The 25,370-nt window shown below is 40.8% G+C and overlaps 1 protein-coding gene across 3 annotated transcripts in view; it reads right to left on the bottom strand.

Annotated features, from left to right (window-relative positions):
- Nucleotides 1-25,370, bottom strand: part of LOC107095330 (myosin phosphatase Rho-interacting protein-like) — a 55,416-nt gene that overhangs the window by 3,512 nt on the left and 26,534 nt on the right. For 2 of the 3 annotated variants that reach the window (XM_015391372.1, XM_015391371.1), the window contains exons 8-23: nt 22,873-22,999; nt 21,994-22,098; nt 17,054-17,110; nt 16,701-16,769; nt 16,537-16,626; nt 16,352-16,461; nt 15,056-15,611; nt 13,592-13,729; nt 9,100-11,640; nt 5,598-5,745; nt 5,383-5,500; nt 1,212-1,371; nt 992-1,105; nt 817-903; nt 544-703; nt 373-458 (exon numbers count right to left, since the gene is read on the bottom strand). In XM_015391372.1, the coding sequence (XP_015246858.1) occupies nt 373-458; nt 544-703; nt 817-903; nt 992-1,105; nt 1,212-1,371; nt 5,383-5,500; nt 5,598-5,745; nt 9,100-11,640; nt 13,592-13,729; nt 15,056-15,611; nt 16,352-16,461; nt 16,537-16,626; nt 16,701-16,769; nt 17,054-17,110; nt 21,994-22,098; nt 22,873-22,999 (4,666 nt within the window). The remainder of the gene's footprint in view (nt 1-372; nt 459-543; nt 704-816; nt 904-991; nt 1,106-1,211; nt 1,372-5,382; nt 5,501-5,597; nt 5,746-9,099; nt 11,641-13,591; nt 13,730-15,055; nt 15,612-16,351; nt 16,462-16,536; nt 16,627-16,700; nt 16,770-17,053; nt 17,111-21,993; nt 22,099-22,872; nt 23,000-25,370) is intronic. The other variant, XM_015391373.1, reaches the window with a different exon arrangement.

Raw genomic sequence — 25,370 nt, 5'->3', positions numbered from 1 at the left:
AACATCCTCACCTGTACCTTTAACAAGATTTTTATTAATAAAATCATAAATTAAGCATAATTTTCCTTTTACATTCAGTGTTCGTATTTTTAATGTGTAGTCTATCACATATAATCTCAATAAATCAATGTTGGTTTGTGGTTTCTACAATAAGGCGCTGCAGTCTGATCAAACAGCCAGGGAGGCAGGCAATGCTGCATGCAACTTTTCAGGCGACCTGTAGAGGGCAGCAACTGACAGCAATGTGGATCTTAGGCCTGATGGATGGAGGCAGGAATGTGTTTCTGCTTCACGTCATGCTGATGGTGATACAGTTCAGAGAGAGCTCTCTCCATTTGCATGGCTGATGCAAGCGCTGTTTTTCTAACCTACCTTTGACCTCAGAGTACGCTCTGAGCGTTTGGCTGCTGCAGCCGCCATCTTCAAAATGTCAGGGTTGCTCTTGGACTTCATGATATCTATCATAAAAAAACAGGAGGTTTTATTATTTTTATGAGAGCAGCCTTCTGGTCATAGGCTGTTTTCCGGGCAGGGTTTGTGTACCATATCCTCGCTCCATGTCCTCCAGCGACGGCTCACCCAGCGCCTCGTGAGCCAGCTGCAGCTGCTCTCTGAGCCGGCCAAGATCCCGCTCCGCCTTGGCCTTCACGATGCTCAGCTCTGTGTAGATGTCCTTGTACTTATCTGTTGCATATTTCTTATCCTGCAAACACATTCTCGCTTAGTAAGACACAGAGCATTCGTGCACATCTCAGCCAACCCCCCCCAGAAAGCTGTGCTTTTCAACAGAGGTCAGGAAGAAGGAATCAAGTTTACTCTTTGAGCTGCCTGGAGTTCATCTTTCAGGGAGTTGATTTCCTGCTTCAGGTACTGGACCTCAGACTCCTTCACCCTCAGCATCACCTGAGTAACAACAGTGAGAAAACTTGTAGTCACTTTGACAGCGGAGTTGAGCTCCTGAAGGGAAACAGCTGTTGCTGCCAAGCCTCACCTCTAGCTCATACAGCTCTTTCCCCTGGATTGTGACGTTTGGATCTCCGGCTCCATCCTCGGATGTCATGGAGCGCATCTTGGTGATCTCTGCTGCCAGACGGTTGTTCAGCTCCTAAACACGGCGCAGAGAAGAGGCTCAGCACAGACTGGAGCAGAATGTAAGAGGCAGCATTGATGGCGGCGGTATAACCGCTGGTCAGACAGGTGTGTTGCTGCACCTGGTTGTGTGCGTTCAGCTCCTGGTTCTCTCTCTGGCACTGCCTGAGGGCCTGCCTCTCGGCCTCCAGAGCCTGAGCCAGGTGGGCGTTTTCCAGGCACTTCTGCGAATACTGCTCCGATAACACTTCGATTTCCCGCTGGAAGGAACACAACTCCTCCCTGAAACAGGACGCAGAGTCACAGAGAGACAGAGAAAACAGAATCAACACACTGATGGGTAGATCCAGCTGTTTACCATCCATGCTGCACAAACAGCAATAATGTTTGACAAAGAGTGGCCAAAGTATTTATACTCATTTAATATGTTCATGTTATAAAACCGAAGGTAAAATATTCAAAATGTGTTTTTATTTTTATTCAGACTCTTTTATTTTGATAATATAAAGTCCAAGGCAAAAAACCCCAAGACAAACTGTCAGCTCTGCTTTGATTTAAACTTGGATCAAAGTAGAATAAATCAGTCACATTAAATCCCTATAAATGACTTATGGCTGCAACAAAAAGTGCTTTTAGTCCTCTGACTGCTTTATTTTGATACTCTGATAAAATACCATGTGCCACATGTTGACTGAAGTCATAAGTAGTGATGCTGTTACCAGTGTAGAGCGGGGCCCCGATCCAGCACTGAAATAGTAGTATTGTTATCGGCGAGTACCAACAAATAGGGCACTGATACCATTTTGAGAGCCAAAAGTTTATTCAACTATTGTCACCCATTGCAGGTAGGCAATAAAAAGTTCTACTGGATTCACTTTGTTTTAGTCTTTTTCCTGCTTCACAAAGGTAGGCAGCAGCTTGAAAAAGCCATGATGGCAATTATTTTACATCCAAGTAGTATGCAGTTCTTCATATATACACACACATTAATCTCAAACAGATGGTATCGGTATCGACCAATACTGCACAGCCAGGTATCGGGTATCGTATCGGGACACTCGTCATATGAAATGTGCATCGATCAGGAGAAAACCAGCAGCTCAGTGATGACTGACATTAGCAATGTTAACAACAGCTTTTATACTGAGATCAGCTTAGACGAATTAAGTCTATAGTTTGAATAAATTAAAATTTTTGCAGTAGATCCATTTCAGCAGAAATTAAACTAAACTGAACTGCTGTAAAGTTGGCGGCAACTAATTCCTTCATACAGTTCAGCGGTTTTGTAAAATTTCTTCTGCAAATATTTCTGCCCTTTAAAGAGATCTTTTATATTTTCCTTTAAATCAAGCGCCTTCAACGTTTTCCAGGCCAAGGACCCCCAAACTGATGGTGAGATGGAGCGGGGACCCCTAATTATATAAATATTGAATGAAATTGTGTTCTATCAAAGTGGTCCTATAGTTACTCTATTACAGATGGAGTAATATAACGAAAGTAATTTCTCCCTGGGATTATTAAAGTATTTCTGATTCTGATTCCTTTTTGATGGGACAGGTGTTGTGAATGAAACGGTGCCCAGCTTGAAAGAGCTCCTGTGTGTCGCTGAATGTGTGCATTGATGACTGAAAGACATCTTCTGCCTCCATTTATCTGTTTACTACAGTGTGTTGAATACATGTTAATGTGGATTTAAAGACATTTCAATTAGTGGAAAAAATTGCAGGAGGGAATATAAAAAAAGTCTAATCAAATAAAACTTTCGCGACCCCCATGCAAGCGGACCCCCCTGTTGAAGACCTCCGATATAAACATAATCATTGGTCTACAATGACACTTCACTCCAATACTGAGTTTATACGTCCTCAATTCCTCACATTTCCAGCTCCTCCAGGCTGAGCTTTTTGTAGAGGTCTTTCACTTTTATGCAAATAAGCTTATTTTGATCAAAATTACATAATCAATGTTTTCAGCAGCATTAAATTGTGTACTTTTTTTTCTCATCTGTCTGTGTGGTATTCTGTATAAAGGCTGGGTTTGTCTAAGATNAATATCGGTGGGGTGGCCGATGTCCGATATTCAGTTTTAAGGCCGATACCGATAGGGGGCCGATTATATCGTGCATCCCTAGCTGATACCAGTGTAGAGCGGGGCCCCGATCCAGCACTGAAATAGTGGTATCGTTATAGGAAAGTACCAACAAATAGGGCACTGATACCATTTTTAGAGCCAAAAGTTTAGTCAACTATTGTCACCCATTGCAGGTAGGCAATAAAAAAGTTCTACTGGATTCACTTTGTTTTTGTCTTTTTCCTGCTTCACAAAAGTAGGCAGCAGCTTGAAAAAGCCATGATGGCAATTATTTTACATCCAAGTAGTATGCAATTCTTCATATATACACACACGCACATTAATCTCAAACAGATGGTATCGGTATCGACCAATACTGCACAGCCAGGTATCGGGTATCGTATCGGGACGCTAGTCATATAAGAAATGTGCATCGATCAGGAGAAAACCAGCAGCTCAGTGATGACTGACATTAGCAATGTTAACAACAGCTTTTATACTGAGATCAGCTTAGACGAATTAAGTCTATAGTTTGAATAAATTAACATGTTTGCAGTAGATCCATTTCAGCAGAAATTAAACTAAACTGAACTGCTGTAAAGTTGGCGGCAACTAATTCCTTCATACAGTTCAGCGGTTTTGTAAAATTTCTTCTGCAAATATTTCTGCCCTTTAAAGAGATCTTTTATATTTTCCTTTAAATCAAGCGCCTTCAACGTTTTCCAGGCCAAGGACCCCCAAACTGATGGTGAGATGGAGCGGGGACCCCTAATTATATAAATATTGAATGAAATTGTGTTCTATCAAAGTGGTCCTATAGTTACTCTATTACAGATGGAGTAATATAACGAAAGTAATTTCTCCCTGGGATTATTAAAGTATTTCTGATTCTGATTCCTTTTTGATGGGACAGGTGTTGTGAATGAAGCGGTGCCCAGCTTGAAAGAGCTCCTGTGTGTCGCTGAATGTGTGCATTGATGACTGAAAGACATCTTCTGCCTCCATTTATCTGTTTACTACAGTGTGTTGAATTCATGTTAATGTGGATTTAAAGACATTTCAATTAGTGGAAAAAATTGCAGGAGGGAATATAAAAAAAGTCTAATCAAATAAAACTTTCGCGACCCCCATGCAAGCGGACCCCCCTGTTGAAGACCTCCGATATAAACATAATCATTGGTCTACAATGACACTTCACTCCAATACTGAGTTTATACGTCCTCAATTCCTCACATTTCCAGCTCCTCCAGGCTGAGCTTTTTGTAGAGGTCTTTCACTTTTATGCAAATAAGCTTATTTTGATCAAAATTACATAATCAATGTTTTCAGCAGCATTAAATTGTGTACTTTTTTTTCTCATCTGTCTGTGTGGTATTCTGTATAAAGGCTGGGTTTGTCTAAGATTTAAGAAACAATTTGTTTAAGTTTGAAAAAAGAAAAAAAACTTAAGCTGCTAATAGCATTAGTATCCCTATGGGGTATTATATGCAAATTAGCATCATGCTAACCTTTATGCGTCTGTGTTTTTAGCAGTACTTCAGTGCAAGTGAACATTTTTGGGCACATATTAATGCTATTATTATGGTCTGTGGGATTAATTTCAATATTAAACTCTATCTTTAGAGTAAGATGTAAAAGTAATATATTTTCATGTGGTGCTGTTTTTGGCCGCCGTTGCTAGGTGAGGCTAAAACAAGATGCTGGTTTTTATTAGAACTTAAGATTGTTTCTAGAAGTAGCATAGATACAGAAATAAATAAAAAGCCTTTGACTTTCTAACATTGAAAGCAGCAACATAAACACATGTTGCTTTGTTTTCACATAGCATTTTGTGGCCTTTTTGCTGTCGCCTAAACCTCTGGTGTCAAACTGAAAACTTATTTTTCTTTCACCATCAGCAATCTCTCTACAGATTTTCCCACCTGAACTGCAAACTTCTGCAGCTGCTCCTTTTTCAAAGCAATGTTGGCAGAAAGAACAGCCTGTCATGTTTCTAAAACAAACAGCGGCGCCAATCAAGTGGTGATGGTAGTTTACTGAAAATACACATGACCTCAGTAAGGGCATCTAAAGCAATGGAGAGAAGAATCCCAACAATTTGTGTACAAACTAAGTTAGCTGGGAATGCTAATGACAGGAAGGAGAGGCTAGAGAGTCTACTGGGCTCCTTCTGCTTGAGACTGAGGCTTTATCCGGCCTCCAACTGATGACCGCAGCACTCACTCATGCTGTCTGCGGATCTCTTCTATATCTGCGTTCTCGTTGTTGCTGCTGGCCTTGCGGGCTTTATCCAGCTCCTTCTCCAGTTCCGTCCGGTGAGCGTTTTTCATCGCCTCAATAGCTGAGATAACAGGCAGGAAAATACAGTTAGAAGAGATTTCTCTGGGTCTTTTTTAAAAAAAATCACAGCAGCATGAGGCGGTGAAGGTAGCTTTTACCAGCAATTGTGGCTGCCGTTTCCTCCTCCAACAGTCTCTCTTTCTCTTCCTTCAGGTTCTCCAGCTCCCTCTGGTGTTTCCTCTGTAGCTCTTCGATCACCTTCTGATGGGACTCTTCCATGGCGGCAAAGCCTCGCTCACAGGTGGCCTGCAAGACAACAAGGGTCGCAGTTCTAGGTTATCTGCAGATAAGTTTGGTACCTGCTCATGTCGGCTGAGGGGAGGGTAATCCATGCCCCTTTAAATTTCATAACAAGGTTAGAGTCTTTCAGCCATGAGCAAGAGGAGTGTGTTTGAGGACAGAGGGTTAGGAGGAACGACAGGAAGCACGATACGGAGAAGAAAGGCACAGACGGTCGGAGGAGGAGGAAAGAATGAAGAGCTGCCACTTCCTGTAATCGTCAAACAAGAAAATCCCTTTTTATCCAAACATCATCTGCAGAATTTGAATCATATCTAACTGATGGCAGAATGCTGGGCTACACTGATGGACACCATGAATAACAGGACAAAACAACACTCCAGTGTGTTCTGAGTGAGAGATTTCCACAGGAGTGTCCTCCTCACTGGGGGAACTGACCCAGGGATTTAGGGAGAGGTGGAAAAGTCCCCCTCCCCCACCAACATGGAGCTAATGTAAACTTCCTGCTCCAACATCCGACGCAGCAGCTTCAGAAGCTTGTGAAGTCATTTATTTAGTGTTTAGAAAAGATCCAGGTCACAGCAGGGGCACAGTCTCACTCTGAACCAGACCTGCTGGACTCTGAACATGTGTGAAACCTTTAGGATGTCCTCATGTTTGTTCAAATCATTTATCTCCCCTCTAGAATGAAGCTAAAAAATACATTTTCCTTAGAAAAAAATAATCCCTACTTGAAACAAACAAAAAACAACTAACCTGCAGTAAATGGGCAGCCTCTGCTGAAAAATACAGGTATTTTTAAAAGAGCCTGATCAAAGTAATAAGGTATACTGACATTTTAGTCACAGCTTTAACTGCAGAACTTATTGGTCTATATCAATTTTAATGTTAAAGTAAGAGAGGTGAATTTAGAGTTTTCCACTATATAGTTTCACCAGACAAGGGTGGAAAGTTCACACTACAAAAAGAATCTAGAAATAAGTCAAAATGTCTTAAATTAAGTGTATTTACCCTTAATTTGAGTAGGTAAATAAGATTAGAATGAGGATTTTTACTCTTAAAACAAGGTAATTTAATATACACTTCAAGTAAGACAATGAAATGTTTTTTTTTTTATTTTATTTTAAATGTAAATTGTCTTGTTCAAAAAAATAGAAATCTTAGTAAGCCAAATAAATAAGACAATCTGCATTTAAAATAGGAAAACAAAACAACTGCAGTCTCTTATTTAAAGAGCAAAATAAATCATTATTTCATTTTAAGGGTAAACATACTTATTCCACTGGCAGATCATCTTATTTACCTATGCAAACCAAGGGTAAATATTCTTATTTTAAGACATTGTTACTTGTTTTAAGAGCATTTTTGCAGAGTAGAAATAAAGATGAGGTGTTTGCTATGACCAGTTACTACAGTGAATCATCCATTCCTTCTCTTTAATACTTTGGATAACTATGATTAACTGGCAAAGGTATCCATCAGTGATTTAATATCAATCTTTCAGAAATATCAGTATGGAATAATTGTAAGAAATAAAGATCAGGTGACAGTACAGTGACCCTCTAACAACATAAAATGCAAGGAGGTGTTTCATTTGTTCCTAAAAGTCAGAATTTTCAAGTTTTTGAAAAATGATCAATCGCCCCTAAATTCCAAATACCGACTTAGAAAGTCAGTCAACCAAACGTTCACTGTAAAACCAGTTGGGGTGCAAAATGAGAAAGGAAATGATCTATTAGCACTTTTAAAAGCTGGAGTTCCTTTAAATCAATAGTTTATATAGGTCTCTAAATAACTTCTCAATGAACCTTTATTGTTCTATAAAATATATGATCAGTTTGTGCTCTAATTTGCTGGATTTGACACCAAACTTTGTAAGGTAGGTTTAAGATGAAACGGAGCATAGATCCTCAGGTTGTTTGTCAAAATGAAAGTATATAAAACTTATATCCTAGTTATTTTTATCCAGGTTTCTTGCGTCACTAGTGGCTCCTTTATTGTAAAGTGGGCAGACAGTAAAGCAGGTATGAGAGAGGGGGGAGAGGCGTGCGGCAAAGGACCACAGGCCGGATTGGAACCCGGATCGGCTACGTCCAGGACTGAAGGCTGATTTATACTCAGAAACCAGGTCGTCTGCTTGTGTGTCGCAGTGAATGCAATGGTGCTCCCGCCCCTTCTACAGACACTCTGCTGCACCTCTCCAAAATTGTAGGTGACCGCAGACAGGTGGCCTCTGATATACATCCGCTCTACTCTATGCGAATTTCCTGTTTAGTACCTTACTGGCTTGTTTTGTTCATATGACCGCCTTGTGGAAAACAACTGGTGAAGATGGACCAGCTAAAAGAGTGAGGTGTGTGAGAACGCTGGGACCCTTTTCCCACCTGGATCCCCGCTCTTTTTCCCCCTCATGTCCCTCCGTTGTCGCACAAACTTGCCCCCACTTCCTCCCCGCCTCGGCCGTGTCTAGACCCACAGCTAGTTCTTGATAGTCCCTGTTGCGTTGTGGAATAATATAGCGCAGACCACGGTTCAATATTCGGCAGTAATCAAAAAATATTTGCGACACGCTCACTGCGACACACTGCTGCGGGTGGATATCCAGCCCTTAAGGCCTCTGACATGGGTTGTGTGCGCTAACCAGTGTTCCGCCAATGCACACCTATCCTAGTTATATTTTAATAAGGCATAAAACTATGCAATAGGACGTAAACAGGCTGCTATGATAACTCTTCTCCAAATACACTCCTTCATTCTAAACATACATTACACAATTATTCTGATAAATGATCTGAATGACATCTAAAGACAGTTCTGCATGCTTCAGAGGAACAGACAAAAGCTAGTAAGTTCACTTTGTTGGTTTTAAATACTGAAAAATAAAAACATCTTTATTTTAGAGCAAAAGCAGCACGTTTAGTTAAACAGTTAGTATGGAAAAGATGAGGGAATGAGGAAGTGAACAGCCAATAGTTACCTTAAAGGCTTTTAAAATCTGGTTATTCCAATTTTACACCATATTTCACAGTTTTAACATTGCTTCCATAATCTAAAGTTGCTATTTTAATCTTAGGGATGAATAGGGGCTCATGTGCTTCCTTCTTGCAGATCTTTGGTTGATAGTTTATCAGCTGCTGATGGCTCTACAACCACAACTGAAGAATTGTCACATGAGCCCTTTGGGATGTTAGTTCTCATGCAACACAGAGGAAACAAGGTTTACGGCACAAGGAGCCAAAGAACAGAGAGCAGGGTTAGGAGGGGGTGGTTAGGTTGGGGAAGGAATGGGATCTGGGAATGCCACAAAGGAAAACAAGGCATCAGCGACGGGAGGACGGCAACGACAAGGAGCGCTTCCACCTTTAGGTTTTCCAGGTCTCTCTCGTATTTCAGCCTCAGGGTGTTTGCGTCACCCTGCTCGTCCCGTCGCCTCATCTCTTCGGCCATGGCCGACACTTGGCTCACCAGCTCCTGAATGCGCTCCCGCAGGGCTGACGTTTGGGCCGAGGCCTCCTGCGGCAGAGCGTGCTCGTCCGTTTCGTTCCCCTCTCCATCTGCCGGGCTCATTGCGCTTCTCAACTCTGCCATTTCCTGCTCGAATCTCTCGAGGAGTTCCCTCTTTTCATCCTCGTGCTTGTTTTTCAGGTTCTCCATGCAGTCGGTCAAGGAATCCATCTCTTTAATATTTTTCTCCGAATGAAGGCGCATTGCTTCATTGGCCTTTTCAACCTCCTGCCTCAACTGTTCAACTTTCTTCTCATAGTTGGTTTTTATGTCTTCTAACTCCTTCTTGTGCTTGGCTGCCAAGTCTTGAAGCTCAGAGTTTTGATCCACAGAATCAATTTCACTTTTTTTTGGCGAGGCCAGGGAAAGCTGGTTCTGAAGATCTTCCAGCTTGGACTGGAGATCATTAGCAGCTTCTTTTAATTTAGGACAGTTTGGACAATTCAGGCTCCCCGTCTGTACTGCCGTCTCATTTTGCTTTAACTCTATTTCATGCTGGGCCTTCAGTCTAACGATCACATATGCCAAGCATGCTTCTTTGAGGGAATCCAGAAGATATCTGGAAGCCTTTTTAGGTTCCTGCATGAAACCAAAGCTCGTTAGAGCCACAGGAAGAAGTTTATCATCTCTGTTCAGTTTGAGGCTGGAAGCAATCTGCTTCAAATCATGAGACCTTCTCTCCAACGTTTCTCTTAGCTGTCTAAGAATCATAGCATATGTTTCATCATCCAGCCAGCTGTACATTGTTGTGAAATCCACTGGTATTTCACCATCTTCTCGCTGGGAACCATCAGTCTTCCCCAGCAGCTCCAAGCTCTTCTGCGCCTTTATCTGCTGGAGCAGCTCTGACACACCGCTCTGTTTCTGTTCTTCGGATTTTAACTCTGTGTTTCTCAACAGCTGGCTCCAGAATTCCCACTCCACCACTGAACTCATCTCATTTCCACCGATGCAAAGAGGTTCTTCCTTACAAGAACCTAATAAAGTGCTTTTTAAAAGACCAAGCATCGTCTCTACGCCACCATCTACGTTTGCTAACATCTCTACGACTTTATCTAATGCCTCAGACCTCATCTCCAACTCAGCTACCACTTCCTTTAAGAATCCTTCCTCGTCAACCTGCTTATCTCCTAAATTATCACTCTCACTAACTTTCTGTCCATCTCTACTATTTATTTCTAACCTCTCTCTTAGAATCCTCACTTCATTTTCTGCTAGCCTCTCCTGGCTAACTTGCTCTATTTTCTGGTTTAGTGCAACTAATTCATTGTTTCTGGCTTCCAGCTCTGCACAGCGCTGCTCTGTGATCCGAAGGTTATCCTCGGCCTCCAGCACCTTGGCTTGAGAAGCGTCAAGCAGCTCTCTAAAATGTTCCTCGTCTGGATGCAAGTCCTCATCCTCATAGTCCGCCTGGAATCCCAGCCCTCTTAGCGTGGCCTCTTTTAACTGGAGCTTCTTCTCCGTGTCTTTAAGAGTGTTGCCTAGTTCCTCCAAGGTAACCAAGGCTTCATGGAGCCTCAAAGACTTCTCATTGAGCTCTCTCTCATAATACTCCCTGTCTATAGCGTAAGCTTGATTTTCTGCCAGTTCTGCCTTCAGTCTTTTCAGCTCCTCCAAGACCAGATGATGCTGTTTCCCACCCTGCTGGTTGATGAGTTCTGCTTTTAGTCGGTCTATTTCTCTGTCGGCTTCCGTCAGCTGGTTAACGATCTCCTGACATCGTTGTTTTAATGCGCTGTTTTCGCCTGTTAACAGCTCAACCCTCTGGGAGAGCAAACCTGTCGTAACGTCGCTCTTCTCTGAATGGTTTTCTATTTTGCTGTAGGGGTTTTTTAGCTTCTCCAAACTTTGCTTCTGAACTTTTCCCATCATATCCTCCATGGTTAGAAGACGGGCTTCATATTCTCGTATGCTCTCTCCTGCTCTGGCCAAGCTCTTTTTTAAAGTTTTATTTTCTGTCTCCTGCTGGCATTTCCAAGTCTCTAAGAGCTGCTGAAGTTCATGATTTCCTGCGGGACTTTGAGCGAAGGTATGAAGCTTCAACACACTTCCGAGCTCCTTCAGAGTCAGAGGTTCACCGGACAGGAGATCTTCCAGTTCCTGAATGACATTTGCACTGTCCTCCAGCAAGAAGCTCACTCGTTTTTGGACAATTTCAGAGGGAGCGCCTTCCATGGTGGGGGGCGTTTGATCAGAAAGGTTAGGCTCCTCGGCGGAGGGGTGAGAAAGCGAAAGGCCAAGCTGTGCCTGCATGTTGCGCTTTTTCAGCTCTTGCAGCTTCAGGAGCTCTTTGGTCTCCTGGTACTTCTTTGTTAAACTCTGTGCTTGAGAACTAACCGGCTCGAGCCTCTTCATCTGGGGCGTCACGTCAGCCTCCAGACCCAAAGGATGCTCCAGCTTGGAAAAGGGGACCAGACAGTTGGTTAACACACAGCAGGGGAGACAAAAAGCTTGCTAATAATTTTGCTGTCATTTTCAAATCAGTTTTACGATTCCTACATATTAAACAAAATTACAACTCTATTTTTTAATTTCCTTTCAAAGTTATTGTACAAAAAAAAAGCAGAAGGAAGGAAACAAAAGTCCGAGGTTAGTTGATCACAACGAAGCATGCGTGTTAAATGGTTATTTGTTACATCATGTAAGTAATGCAATATTAGTTCCAGCTGGAAGGTTAACTCAAGAACAGAGGGCATACAAAGGTTGTATATTCCTCATACCAGTGCAATTTATTCCTGATGAGACAGTGTTCATCTAATTAAAATCTAATCTATGTAGTGGACTGGGCTTAAACCACACAGATCGTTCACAGCAAGACAAAAAAACAGGCAGTGGCACCACAGCCTTAAATATCTTAAAATAATATAAAACAGTCAATAACTCAGCTTTACCGAAACCTTTATTACATCGATAAACAGGAATACGGCATCACACAGCTATGTCATCATATACTGTAGTTCTACAGGAAAATGTTAAGAGAAAAACAGAAGGATGAGATTTGCAGAAATTATTAGAAGATATGAATCTGACATCCATGCCAAAAATTAGAACAAAAGATGTTATTTAAGGTTTGAAACAACATCTTAATAATGACTACAAAGGATATTTCACTCTAATTAGACTAAAAATAGAAGGTTTACCATTTTACAGAATGCTCCTATAGGTAAACACCAGCATTTTAAACAAACTATATCTTTTTTTATTTTTATTTTTCTTCATTTTTTTATTATTTATTTTATTTTTTTCATGTATTTTTTCATTTTATTATTATATAAATAAAAAAATAAAGTATATCTAAAATGTAGATGATGGAAGCTGCAGAGGGAAAGGGAAATGCTTTAACTGCAATAAAAGCTCTGATTAAATACAAACTACAAACATTTGAAGTCACTCTGAGATTTGGAGCAAATATTACAAACAAAAAGGAAAAGTAACAAGAGAAGAGAGCTTATATTTGTGAAATAAATGGTGAAATATTCTCTTCGTAGTTATCTTGTGTTTTATAGAGATTCACCAGGACACTGGCTAATGACTGGAACTGGCCTGATTGCAAAATACCAAACTGGTTCCAGTAACCACAACACTCTTCAGTGGGGAAGGTCATACTAAAAGATTGAAAATAATGACTTTCACTTTCAGTGTGGTGTTTAAAAATGAAATAAAATGAAAGGCCTGTCATGTCCCCACCCAGGCTCACTCAGACTCACTGGTCTTTGAAAGGAGCAGGTCATTCAGCTCTTCACCTTTTTGTCTGACTTCTACTGAACTTTTTATTCAAGGATGTCTAATCAATACAGCAGAAAAAGTGAGCCGTAAAGGAGCCAACTTTATCAGGAAGAATGAACCTTAAGGATCAAATTTCCTAAACTAAATTTACAATAGAAGGAGCGAGAGAGACTCGCTCTAAGGAACTGGTGTTCGTCTGCATCTCCGTGTGTGGATCCTAAACAGAAAGCATTGAATGTGCAGGAAAGTTTATCACATTAGAGTGAAATGATCCTCTGCAAGTCACCCTAGCAACTAGCAGGCATTGCTGTTGTGGTTTGTATTCGATGCATTTCTGAAATAAGGAGAATGAGCTCTAAAACAGAACAGAGAGAACGTAGAGACTATTAGAAAGTCAATAGAATAACAGGATTTTATTGTTTGATTCATGCAATGAACTCATGCAAGGCCTCAAACCCATAGAGTCTGTAGATTTAATGCTAGTTTCTATTGTTTTATTACATTAACTTAACATGCAAAGAATGTTACAATAAAAGTGGAAGTTACTGCCCAGCACTTCATGAACTGTTGAACCATCTGCTACAGCAGAGCTAACTAAATGTAAGGCCGCCTGCTGACTCACCGGGGAGATGTAACCGGAGCGGATGTCCTGCTCTCGCTCCAGAGCGATTCTCAGCTGGAGCTCCAGCTCCTGCTTGTGCTTGTTTGAGTCGAGGAGCTGCTGGTGACAGCTCTCCAACTGGGCCTTCAGGTCCTCTATCTGCAGGTGAAACGTTTGCACCGTTTAATTAACAGGAATAACTGGACATCAGTTAAATATGCTCGGTTCTTCTTTTATTATGGAAACTACACCAGCAGGGCTGTTATACCAGCTTTAATCCATTTTAAAGTCAGCTATAAAATGACAACAATGATCAGCCGCACCCTAAATTTCCTCTGTTTTTCTCCCAACCAGACTGAGACTTAGACTTATTAACAACTTTCCCCTGTTGCCAAACTGACAATTTTGCCAGATTCCACTGTTAAACCGGCTAAAGTGTTTTAATGTGACGGCACTCCAAATCCACAGAAAAATCTCCTGTCCACTATAAAGCAACGTATTCTGGCAGATCACCGATGGCTAAAAACTCTGATTTGGGCCAATTCTGTCACTGTTAGGTAGAATAAATTCACCATAAACCATCGATGTTCCAATATGGCCTTATTAAAAACTTTAAACAATGCCAGAGATGTAATATATATATATATATATATATCATTGTTTAGCAGAAGAAAATGAAAAATTTAATTTTCTCTTAATAAATAAAAGTGTTATCTTTTATACAGCACCTCCTTTGCCAATTATCTCAAGGAAAACATATTGCTGTATTTACAGCTGCACAATTTTTCATATACGTCTGGCCAAAATCTGCACTTCCTGTTTACGGACATTTTAGAAGAATATCTACAGTCGTGTCGGGGTAGGTTTGTGCTTTAACTGATTAAACAAAGTTCTGTGAGACGTTTCAATCTTGGGATGATGTTTTTAATCCTAATACAGGGTTTATACAGGAATGAGTAACTCTAATTTAATGCATTTAATGCTCTTAAGAAATAATTTTAATGCCATCAACAAGTATCCATGACTCTCGTATATATATATATATATATATATATATATATATATATATATATATATATATATATATATATATATATATATATATCAATTACGGCAAAATCCTTCGTCATCTTTATCGTCGACAGGTTGCAGTTATGTCCTGAATTCCTCGTTTTCCAGCCACTTTTTATGAAATTAGCATTTTCCCTGTTCTCTAGCTTTTTCTCCGCCTCGAGCTTCTTTTCCAAACGTACAGCTTTGCGATTAACCAGAAGCAGTTCTGTGCAAAAACGTGGAACAAGTAAATGCTAATCTAATTCTCAATTCTACATTTTGGGACAATATATGTCTAATAAAGAGTACATTTATATACATGTTTAAGCCAGAATGATTTGACATTTAAATATGATTTCCCTACGACTTTAAAGGTGATATAGAATACAGTACAGTATGATGGCTGTTGTCTGCGCTCTCTGGGTAACGTACCCCTTGCTTGTAGCTGTCCAGGAGGAGCTCCAGCTCTGTGGTTTCTCTGGACTGCGCCGCGTTGGGCAGAGGGACCCTCCTCTCCTCCCGGATGGGCGTCTTCTCCACCTGTCTCCAGTGTTCTTCGATCACCTCCTCCACCCTCTGCTGCTTCTGCAGAGACGTGGGGCTGGCAGAGACGGTGCGTTCGACGCCGTCGTCGACCTCGCTCTCTATCCTCCCTCCATCTGTAACAGACGTGTGATCAGGGCTGCTCACACCTTCGTATCTCTTCCGCCTCTCCTCTCTCCTCCTGCTGCGATCCAGCTCAGCTCTGTCTGCCTGGAGGCTCTCGGCTTCCTGCGCCCTCTGCTGAGCCAGAGCCTGGGCGATCGGCCTGAATTCCGCCCAGTCAAACGTCTTTGATCTGCCTTCTCGCCTTCGCTCTCGCGCTCTGCTTTTGATGATGCCTGGAGCAGATTCTCTCTCCACTGAAGAAGCATCGGAGGAGGGCTGAGCTACATCCGGTCTAGCAAGACCCTCGAAAGCAGAGAAGGAGCCGTGATCATCTGTTGAGCTGAAGAGCAGGAAAACAAAATGAGAAACATTATCCTGAGTTCAATTCATCAGAAAAGGGATAAAATGGAACAACTCATCACATCTCTGAACAGCGCTCATATTGACTTCTCTAAACTGTCCTTTATGAACGTAGCTGGTGCCTTAGATCCTAATGGGGCTACAGAAGAACAGAGACCCATCATTGCTACAGCTCTGATTGACCCAAAAAGGTATCTGCAGAACTGTAACACCTGGGATATGAAATGCTTAGGATCATGGAAACAGATGAGGCTAGATGAGTCGTTCTGTTTAAAGGAACAGAGAAAGCAAAGCTGGAAATAGTTATAAAACTAGAGCCCTACAGAGAAACCTGAAAGATTTTCAGTTACGTTTTTCACAATTTACATTTATTTCCAGTCAGTGAAGCACAAACAGCTTCTGTTAACAGCAACACTCTTCAGTGGGGAAGTGTTTGCCAAGTTATACTTAACCAGCCTAGTTTAGAGCTGGAAGCTTTTCTAATGTAAACCTCAGCCGCCATGTTTTTCCTTACAATAACCTTTCTAATGTCACCTGATGCATCTTATTCAGGCATCTTTGCTGCCGTATGTTCAGCCTTCCTGCTTTCTGTTGATGTTTAAAAGCATTGCGTCTGACCACCTCCATAAAAACTAGGATTAATATTTTCTCAAAGCGTTTAGCTGTTCAGCCAACATGGAGCAGGACATTGCAAACTGGGCGAAGTGAACGCCTACTTACCTGGCCACATCGGGGGCGGTGGAAGGTCTCACATTCTTCATGACCGCCTGGATCCAGTTCCTACGGATTCCTGCCGTCATGGCCGACAAAGTGTGGACTCCTTCCTGAGTCTGAACGCAGATTAGCACATAATGAGCAGAAATCTTTAAAAAGAACAAGCCCAACAGAAATGGAAAGGTTCATACATGGATCTGAAACCCGTAGTTGCGTTGAGCCTGGTATTCAGTCACATTGTAACAGCTGGAAAGGTCAATCTCACCATCTAAATCAGAGGCCTGATGGGAGAATAAGAAGATTAACAGGATATCCCTTAAAAAATTAAAAACAAAACAAGGAAGAATGAGCTCACCTCCTCTGCTATTGAATCTTTATAGTATCTCAGGCTGTGATCCGTCAAAACAAACCAGTATTTCTTCCACTAGGAAAGACAACAGAGGCGATTGGCCACATAAAGTCCATAAGAAATTATTTTAAAAAGCTAATCTCTCCAGCAGTCAATAAAAACCTGCTCTACATGACAGCAGCAGCAGTTTTCATCTCTCATATATAAAAGCAAACGTCTTGTCATTCCATCGGAGGTAAAACATGAAAGCGAGGATGCAAGAGGCTACAAGAATCCTACAGATGCTTAAACTACTTCTGGCCTCTTTGACCAACAAACATGGGGTCGTTTCCCAGTTTTGGGCTTGCGACTCTCCGTACCTGGCCTTGCTCGTCCAGCTTCACCATCCAGCCTTTCTTGAAGTTCAGCAAATCGGGCTAAAACAAAGAAACAAGCAGCAGAGAAAAAAAAACAGAGATGAAAATCAAAGCTGAACGTTGCGCTAAAGCAACACTTTACTCCTTCCCTCTGGATGAATAAGGATGATAAAGAAGTCCTCAGTGAAGTATTCACACCCTTAAAAGCATCTTCGTTTTGTCACATTACAACCACTAAACTGTTTTACTGGAGGTTTCATCAAAACCTCCCCAAACAATGGAAAAGTGAATGGGAAAAAAATACACAGTAAAAACGTAAACAGTATATAGTAATTTGCCCTATTCCAATATGCTGCAACTATTCATTTTATAAGTTTTATACCTAATAAAATATATGTTGAAGAATATTAATTCTACCTTAATTTGTTATTGTGCAATTACTGTGCATTTATTTTTTTTATTTCATTCTTTGAAACACCTGAAGTTTTATCTAACTTTATATCTTGTTTAACTTTACATTGTTTTATAAACCATTAAATCAGTGGTTGAGTCCCTGAGTATGGAAGACCTGGAGAGTCACTGAAAAAAAACAAAACAAAAAAAAAACAGCCATTTCAAATTTAACATTTAAATCATGCGATTTTAAGTCGAATTTCAAAAGAATTTTCTATTTGAACATTTTTAATTGAATTACTTCTAAGCTGTATTTATTAATTATTTATCAAATACTGGAATTTGTATGCATTTTCTAATCCCGTCTCTAAAATGAGATTTAACGACAATTCACAAATCTCATTATTAATATATCTTTCCTAATCCCACATTTAAAACTTTTCATTTTTCCATTTCCAAATCCTTTTTTTGATATTGCCTTTTGTTTTTACTTTCCTCAGTTTACCTTTTCTGTGACCTTTCTGGTCCCTGAAAACCAGTTAAACCAATCAGAGATGCTCCTCAGAGGGACCCAGCCCTCATTGGTTAGATTGCCACACTTTGATCACAAAATAACCAATAAGAGAGCTGGTTAAGTCTGAGGAGCAACAATCATTGGTTGAACTGGTTTTCAGTGTGCTCAGTGAAAAGAAAAGGCAAATGCAAAAAAAGGGTTGGAAAATAAAAGGTGAAATAAATTTAAAGAATTAAGGAATAACCTTTTTAAATGTGTAAATAGGAAAGGTATTTATAATCAATACATTTTCACTCAGAAATAGGATTTAAAAATACATTTTCAAATTCCAGTATTTAATAACGGATTATTAAATACAACAGTACAATTCCTCTTTGATAATTCAATTCAAAATGTGCAACTGCTTTTCAAATTGATTATTTAAATCTCTTGGTCCTTCATACTCATGTAGCGTTTTTATCCCAGAATTTTTCACAATCGAGTCATTTTTAAACCTTTTACTTGTGTATTTTTGGGTAGTATACCCACCTCTGGTGAGGTGGAATAAAAAAAGCAGTAAGTTTTCAATTTGTTTTATGGATATAAATGTAAAAACTGTGTGATATATGGTTTTCAGCCCTTAAATAAAATCCAGCTCAGATTCACATAAATTGCTGTAGAGTCAATCAAATTGCAAGCGAACGCCTCATGTCCTTATAAGCTCATCCATAAAGAGATCCATTTTTGATATAATTATTTGGATATTTTACTTTACAAGTAAAATGAACTTTTATTAGTTTAAAGCATAATGGTGGCAGTATCATCCTGTGGGATAACTGAAGCTTGTCGGTTAGCAATCCAGGGAAACGAGTCAAGATAAATACGGGGCGGATCTGAAATAAATTCATTCATAGATGTTTTCCATCCAAACTAACTGCTCCTGTATGTGTTAGTGGTTGTAACATGACATACAAGACAAAAGGGTTTGAATACTTTTCTAAACGACACACAACACACTCCCAGTCGGTCAGCCGTGGGGAGAAGCTGACCCTACACTGGAAAAACGATCTAGAAATAAGTAAAATATTCTTAAATTAAGTGTATTTACCCTCAATTTGAGTAGGTAAATAAGATAGTTTGCCAATTGAATGAGTGTTTTTACTCCTAAAATAAGATAATTAGTTAATATCCACTAGAAATAAAACAATGCAGTTGAGTTTTCTTATTTTAAGAGTAAATTGTCTTGTTCCATCGGCAAAATGTCTCTGTTACCTCCTCAATCAAAGAAAAAATGCACTTATTTTAAGAAAAGATGACTTATCTAGATTTCGATTTTTTCCAGTGCATCAGTGGGACGGAGCGGTTTAATGCCGCCCACTAAACGGGGACAGCTTCTGCCATGAGTGGAGCCAAGTGGTGAGCTGCATGTCCAAACCGTGGGAACAACAACACAGACATCCGTTCAACTGGTGGCCACAGGAAGCAGTGTTCTCTTCTCACACAGAGAAGAAGAAGAGCAACATTTGCATGCATGGAGCATAATGAGGAGAATAACCTGGAAAGGAGAGAGAGCAGCGGGGGCTGCACTGCCCCCTGCAGTGTGGAGGTTTGGCCAACAATAACCTCACCCTGGTAACACCAAGGCCAGCGGAACATCAGAAATAACAGAAATAAGTCAGAAGCTCATATTAAAGCAACTCAATCTCCTACACTGTTTATTTACCTGCATGGTAACTAGAAACAAAATGGCAGAGGTTAATACCCGCTGAGATATTTCCTAAGGTTTAATTCTCGACAGCATTGCCTAACCAGTTCTGACCAGTCAGCCCAAACAACAAGAACCCAGTGAGCTCTCTGTGTAATGCTGAGGCCCCCGGCAAATGCTGCTGACCCCAGATCCCGCAGCTTAGCAGAACAGAGCCGAACAGGAGAGGCTTTGTCTGGGAGAGCAGAGACGCTCAGGAACACCCTGACCTTCCAACAGTCTCGCTTGAAGTTCTTAATCTGAACAAATCTGAACCTGCTCATTTATTGGTCACTAAGCGTCAGACTGAACATTAATTCCTCAGACTGCAGGATTTGTTTGCCAACAAGTGGGTTTAACTTTGTAGCAGAATGTGTTGATCTGATTTATTAGAAACTTTGACCACAACAAGAAACAGAACAGCAACATTTCAGCTGAGCAGGACTTGAAAGTCTTTGATTTAAGTTACAGAAGTCGTTAGCTGCCTTTTAGCCTTGTTTTGTTAGCATCAGGCAGACAGCTGATGAAGACTGACGAACTGGAAACAATCTGGAGAACTGGATGCGTTTGCCAAGAGGATGTGTAAAAACCTGATGATCAGGTTAACTTAGCTATCCAGCTGTTTACATAATAATAAGCTAAAGAGGCCAACAAGATGACGTTATCAGGGTTTTATTTGGTTATCAAAGACAAGAACAGAATAGAATTTAAAATGATCCTTCTTACATATAAAGCCTTAAATGGCCAAGCTCCATCAGATTCTGATTGTTCCTTATGTCCCTAACAGAGCACTTCGCTCTCAATCTGCAGGTTTACTAGTGGTTCCTAGAATTTCTAAAAATAGAATGGGAGGCAGATCTTTTAGTTATCAGGCTCCTCTCCTGTGGAACCAACTACCAGTTTTAGTCTGTGAGGCAGACACCCTGTCTGTTTTTAACTTTCCTTTTTGATAAAGCTTATAGTTAGAGTGGCTCAGGTTATCCTGAGCTATCTCTAGTTATGCTGCTATAGGCTTAGACTGCTGGAGGACATAGAGAGCCCTATTTCATCGTTCTATCTCAATTCTCCCAGTCTGCAGAATCTGTTAATTTAATCTCTAACGTTCAGCTCTCTCTGCTTTTTCTCATAGTAGCTTTTCCTCGTCTGTTCCTGTTTGGCGGTGACACCATAGTGGAGCGAAATATCAGCTGTGCTGCAGCAATCAACACCTTTGGTTACAGATGTTCAAGATCAGCCTGTTTTTCAGTGTAGTCCTGTTTTTCTGACTGTGACTGGCTGGATGTGCTCTCTTTCATCCTCTGACATGGGAGCTGCCTTGGAGCTCGTCTGCCTGGCTGTGTGTTTCCTGGACGGGGTTGCCTTTTACAGTTGCTTTTTGTGTCTCTGCTTCTGTCTCCTTGAACCCCAGTCGGCCTCAGCAGATGGCCGCTCACACTGAGCCTGGTTCTGCTGGAGGTTTCTTCTTGTTAAAAGGGAGTTTTTCCTCTCCATTGTTGCTACAAGCATGCTTAGTCTGAGGGATTGCATTTAAGTCAATGTAATTAACTGGTTTTCCTTAGATGGAAAACTTTGAATCAATTTGACTGTATAATCTGGTGAACTTTAAAGTTCCTTGAGTTTACATGTCTTGTGAATTAGAGCTATATAGATAAACTGAACTGAAAAGCCAACTGCATGTCTAGTCATTGCCAAAAATGTAACCATCTCCCTGCTCTGCATTCATTCAGTAGTATTTGCTCCCTACTCTGTTTTTTTAAACCAGGTCAACAGATCCACTCACTCCAGAACATATTGTAACTCACTGACAGCTGCAGCTTTGCTCCGACACCAAAAGTCCCATCTTCTTCCAGATGATATGCTAGGCTAACTTTAGCATCTCTGCTCCGTTTTGATCAAACGCCTTGATAATTTAGTTTATTTGTTAAGTTTATAGATCAAACCTCTAAGAAAGCTGGTAATATGCATCCAGGAGAAATCTGCAGACAGCACACCAACACCAACTACTGTAGTTAGGTTTCACCACAATGCTTTGATGCCCCAGCAGGATTGGAAAAACCCTGTTAAACAACAACCCTGTGTGTTTAATTTTAATCTAGCCCAAGAGAACAAACTTTACCTAAAAACATGCCTGTAAAAAAATGTACAAAAACAAACAATTATCCATAAGTTGGTCATTTCATTTTCTACTTTTTCTGAATCAATAAGTGTGTGTTGTGGGAGATTTTTGTTCAACTATAATATAATTCACTTTGGTGTATATGATGCAGCAGATATACGTCAGTTTTAGAAACTGTAGCTGAGCAGGACACTCACCGTCATGACGGATTCTGTGGTCCTACGATCCAGAGACTTGGCCCTCCTTAGAGGGGGCAGGGTGGAGCGAAAGTCCAGACCCTCGTTATTATCCTGCCTCTGACCCTAAACAGAACACAGGTTACAGAGATTGGCTTTTAAGTTTGTAATTCAACAATACCCTTAAAAAAAAAAAAATTAATTAACAGACAGTCTTCCTTCAATTTTCTTTTATGTATTATCAGTTTTTATCATGAACTGAAACTACGATGATTAATCCATGTAAAAGTTGGTGCTTTAAAGACTCAGAAACAGGAGGGGCCGATCTGTGTCTGCTGGAATCCCAGTCACTGTCCTGACGGCAGCGTAGAAACCAGAAACAAATCACAGCTGTCCCAGCTGGATGGTGGGAGGAAAAAAACCCAGTCACCTCTCTGAATGCCTGTGAGAACTCAGCGTATTAGTAGTGCGTATTACTCAGCACACCAGCAGCCTACACAGCTTTATCTGGGTTTGTTTATGCCGTTTCTCTCAGTGCGTGACCAACAGAGAGCCAGGACAATCAGCATTACTGGGCTGGAGCTGCTGAAGTCAGCTCTCAGTCAGTGCACAGGTCCAGGATGGGAAGGGAAAGTGTAATCATCAGGGGAAGCTCCACAATGAATGGAAACTTGAAATAAATACGGAACTGACTGCTGACCTTTGACCAAAAAGCAACAGAAAGAGAGCAGGGGAGAAGGGAAAGATGGAAATGAGGAGGAAAAAGGAAAAGTGTGGGAGGAGCTGGTGGTAATGGTAAAAGAGAAAGCCGCTGCTGATGGTTTTCCTCCACCATGTGATAAAGCTCAGGATTACAGTTCATGAACCTCACAGCGTCCAACCAGGTGGATCTACCATTACCTCTCTGTAGAGGCGTCTGTGCTCGCTGCGGCCCTGTCTGGCTCCATTTCTCTCCGTCTCCTCCACCTCCATTTTCTCAGGATTCTCCAGCTCCAAGGCCTTGAACTTCTCAATAACACCGGAGCGACTGAAAACAAACACACACACTTCAGTTACACCTCAGAACTCCTCCTGGAAATGATCAGATCAGTGCTTCTCCACAGCTATGGTTGCCTTACTGCTGTGCATCAATTCACATATGGAAGAGATCAAGGTGAATGCTTTATTTCTTGGCGCTGCTTATGAATATGATCAAAAGACCATCAAACAAGCAACTAATCTTCCATTTCCCTAAACAAAAATTTGTCTAAAAAAAAAAAAAATCTAACTTAATAATTAGTAGGTTACATGCAATGCAATAAAATACTGTTAGGGGTTTATTTCCAGCTTCTCACCATCCGGTTCATGATGACTTAAACGGCTCAGTGGTGAAAAGGATTAATCCATTCAATTAATCATTTAATTTAAAAGCACTAATCCATCACATTCTAGTAGAATGATCAAGCAAAGTTACGGGACAGTATGAATAGAAAGCAGTTATACGTCATCATAGTCTTCATTTGTTTGTGGTGCTGCACCAACTTGCACCACATTGTTCATCAAAATAATAGTTTTCCACGATGCCGCAATGTTAAATTTGACACCGTTACCATTAGTTATAAAACTAAGAAAATTAATTCCCAGGAAATTACAGTCAAGAATTGTAGAGAAATGTTCCTTTAATAGTGTACTACAGTAAAGCATCTGTCCTTAACATTTTTTCCTGCATTACTTTAACTTTTATACTTTAAGTAGTTTCAAAAATAGTTCTTTTTACCTTTTATCTGAGTAAAAAGCTTAAGTTTAAACTCTAAACTTCTACAAAAGTGTTTTTAAACAGTAGGATTTACACTTGTACTCAAGTAATAAACATGAATACTTTTGACACCTCTGGCTCCAAGTAAATGTGTTGCTGAAATCAACACGCTCCCAGATCACCATCATAGCAGAGCTTGGCGCCGCTCGCTTGTATAATCAAGATGACATTGCAACTATTTCTGCAAATTGAAGTTAATATTATGCAGCCTAAGGAAAACTAAGGCATGTGTTAACAGTCTGTCTCTAAAGGGGATGGTGGACTATTGGTTAGGGCATAGAACTGGGAATCCTGAGGTTCTGGAACAAGCCCCTTAACCCGACACTGCTCCCCAGGCACCACACCATGTCAGCCCACACATCCCCAAGCGGATGGGTTACATGCAGAGTTAAATTTTTCCAATATGAGATCAATTAAGTTCTATTAGTATTATTAAACAGATGCTTTGATATTACAGCCTGTTCCCAGAACCAATCTGTTTCTATGTAAAAATAGAACAGTAAGAAAAAAAAAAAAAACTGGGGGGGACCCTGCTGACTACCAGCTAACAAAGCTCCACCATTGCTGTTTTATCGCTGTAACTTTGTTGGGACTGGTCTGGATTACTAACCATAAAAATCCTATAAAGCAAACCTCCAAACAGGAAAACAAATGTAGCATTTATTAGGCCGTGCCAATAAGACGGAAACTTCACCATGGAGCAGATATTTCACATTTTCTCTTTTTTTCGGAGTGCAGTTTCAGCACCAGTTGCTTGGAACGTCGGCTGAGGTAGTGGAGTAAACAAAACAAACCATTTTGAGCTGCAGCACAACATATTATTAAAGCCTCAGGTCCATTTGTGAGTAATGAGTGCCACATACTTCTCCAGCCATTAGAAAAGTGCTAAAACAGATCGAGCGATTTTTCAAAATACGGGCAAAGACAGACGAAGCCCACTTAGTCCCTGTTGCCGCCTGTTCAAATAAACACGGGACTTCCTAATTACTGCCATGATTCAACAGATCCAGCAGTGGAAACAGACGACGACTCCTGGCCTTTAAAAGCATGCGGGTAAATCTTAAAGAGAATGTCACGCAGTGTCGACAATAAAGCAGTTTCTTCCTGTAATGCTGCTCATTTTCAAGTCTTTTCTAACAGACGACAGGACCACTCGCTGTGATTGAACTTTACAGAGTAAATGTTAAAATATAAATAGTGTAACTAAATATGAGAGGCAGATCTGAGTCCGTCTCACAGGGACGATCTGTGAAGGACCACAGATCCAAGATCAGCCTACTCTCACATCTGCAATCATCCTCAATCTGTGACACGATACACTTCACGTTGGGGCGCGCGCCCACGCAGGCCTTTTGTTCAACGACAGCCATCGACATCTCAGAGAGGAAGGAGGGTAAAGCCTCCATAACTCTAGCCTACATGTTGCCCTTATTTGGGGACTTGGAGGCTAAAGCTGTTGTCCTTAAATGGGAAGAAATGAGAGGGGAACCGAGTGAGGCTTAACGCCCAGCGGTGGACTTCCTTTTGTTTTCTTTAACTGCAGGATGAGAAAATGGGAATCTCTACTGCATCTAATCTGATGTAAGATAAGAGGCCGGATTTA

Source organism: Cyprinodon variegatus, unplaced genomic scaffold (assembly GCF_000732505.1).
Source record: "Cyprinodon variegatus isolate N-32 unplaced genomic scaffold, C_variegatus-1.0 Scaffold538, whole genome shotgun sequence".
Lineage (NCBI taxonomy): Eukaryota > Metazoa > Chordata > Actinopteri > Cyprinodontiformes > Cyprinodontidae > Cyprinodon > Cyprinodon variegatus.
This window is presented reverse-complemented; position numbering and strand designations above follow the sequence as displayed.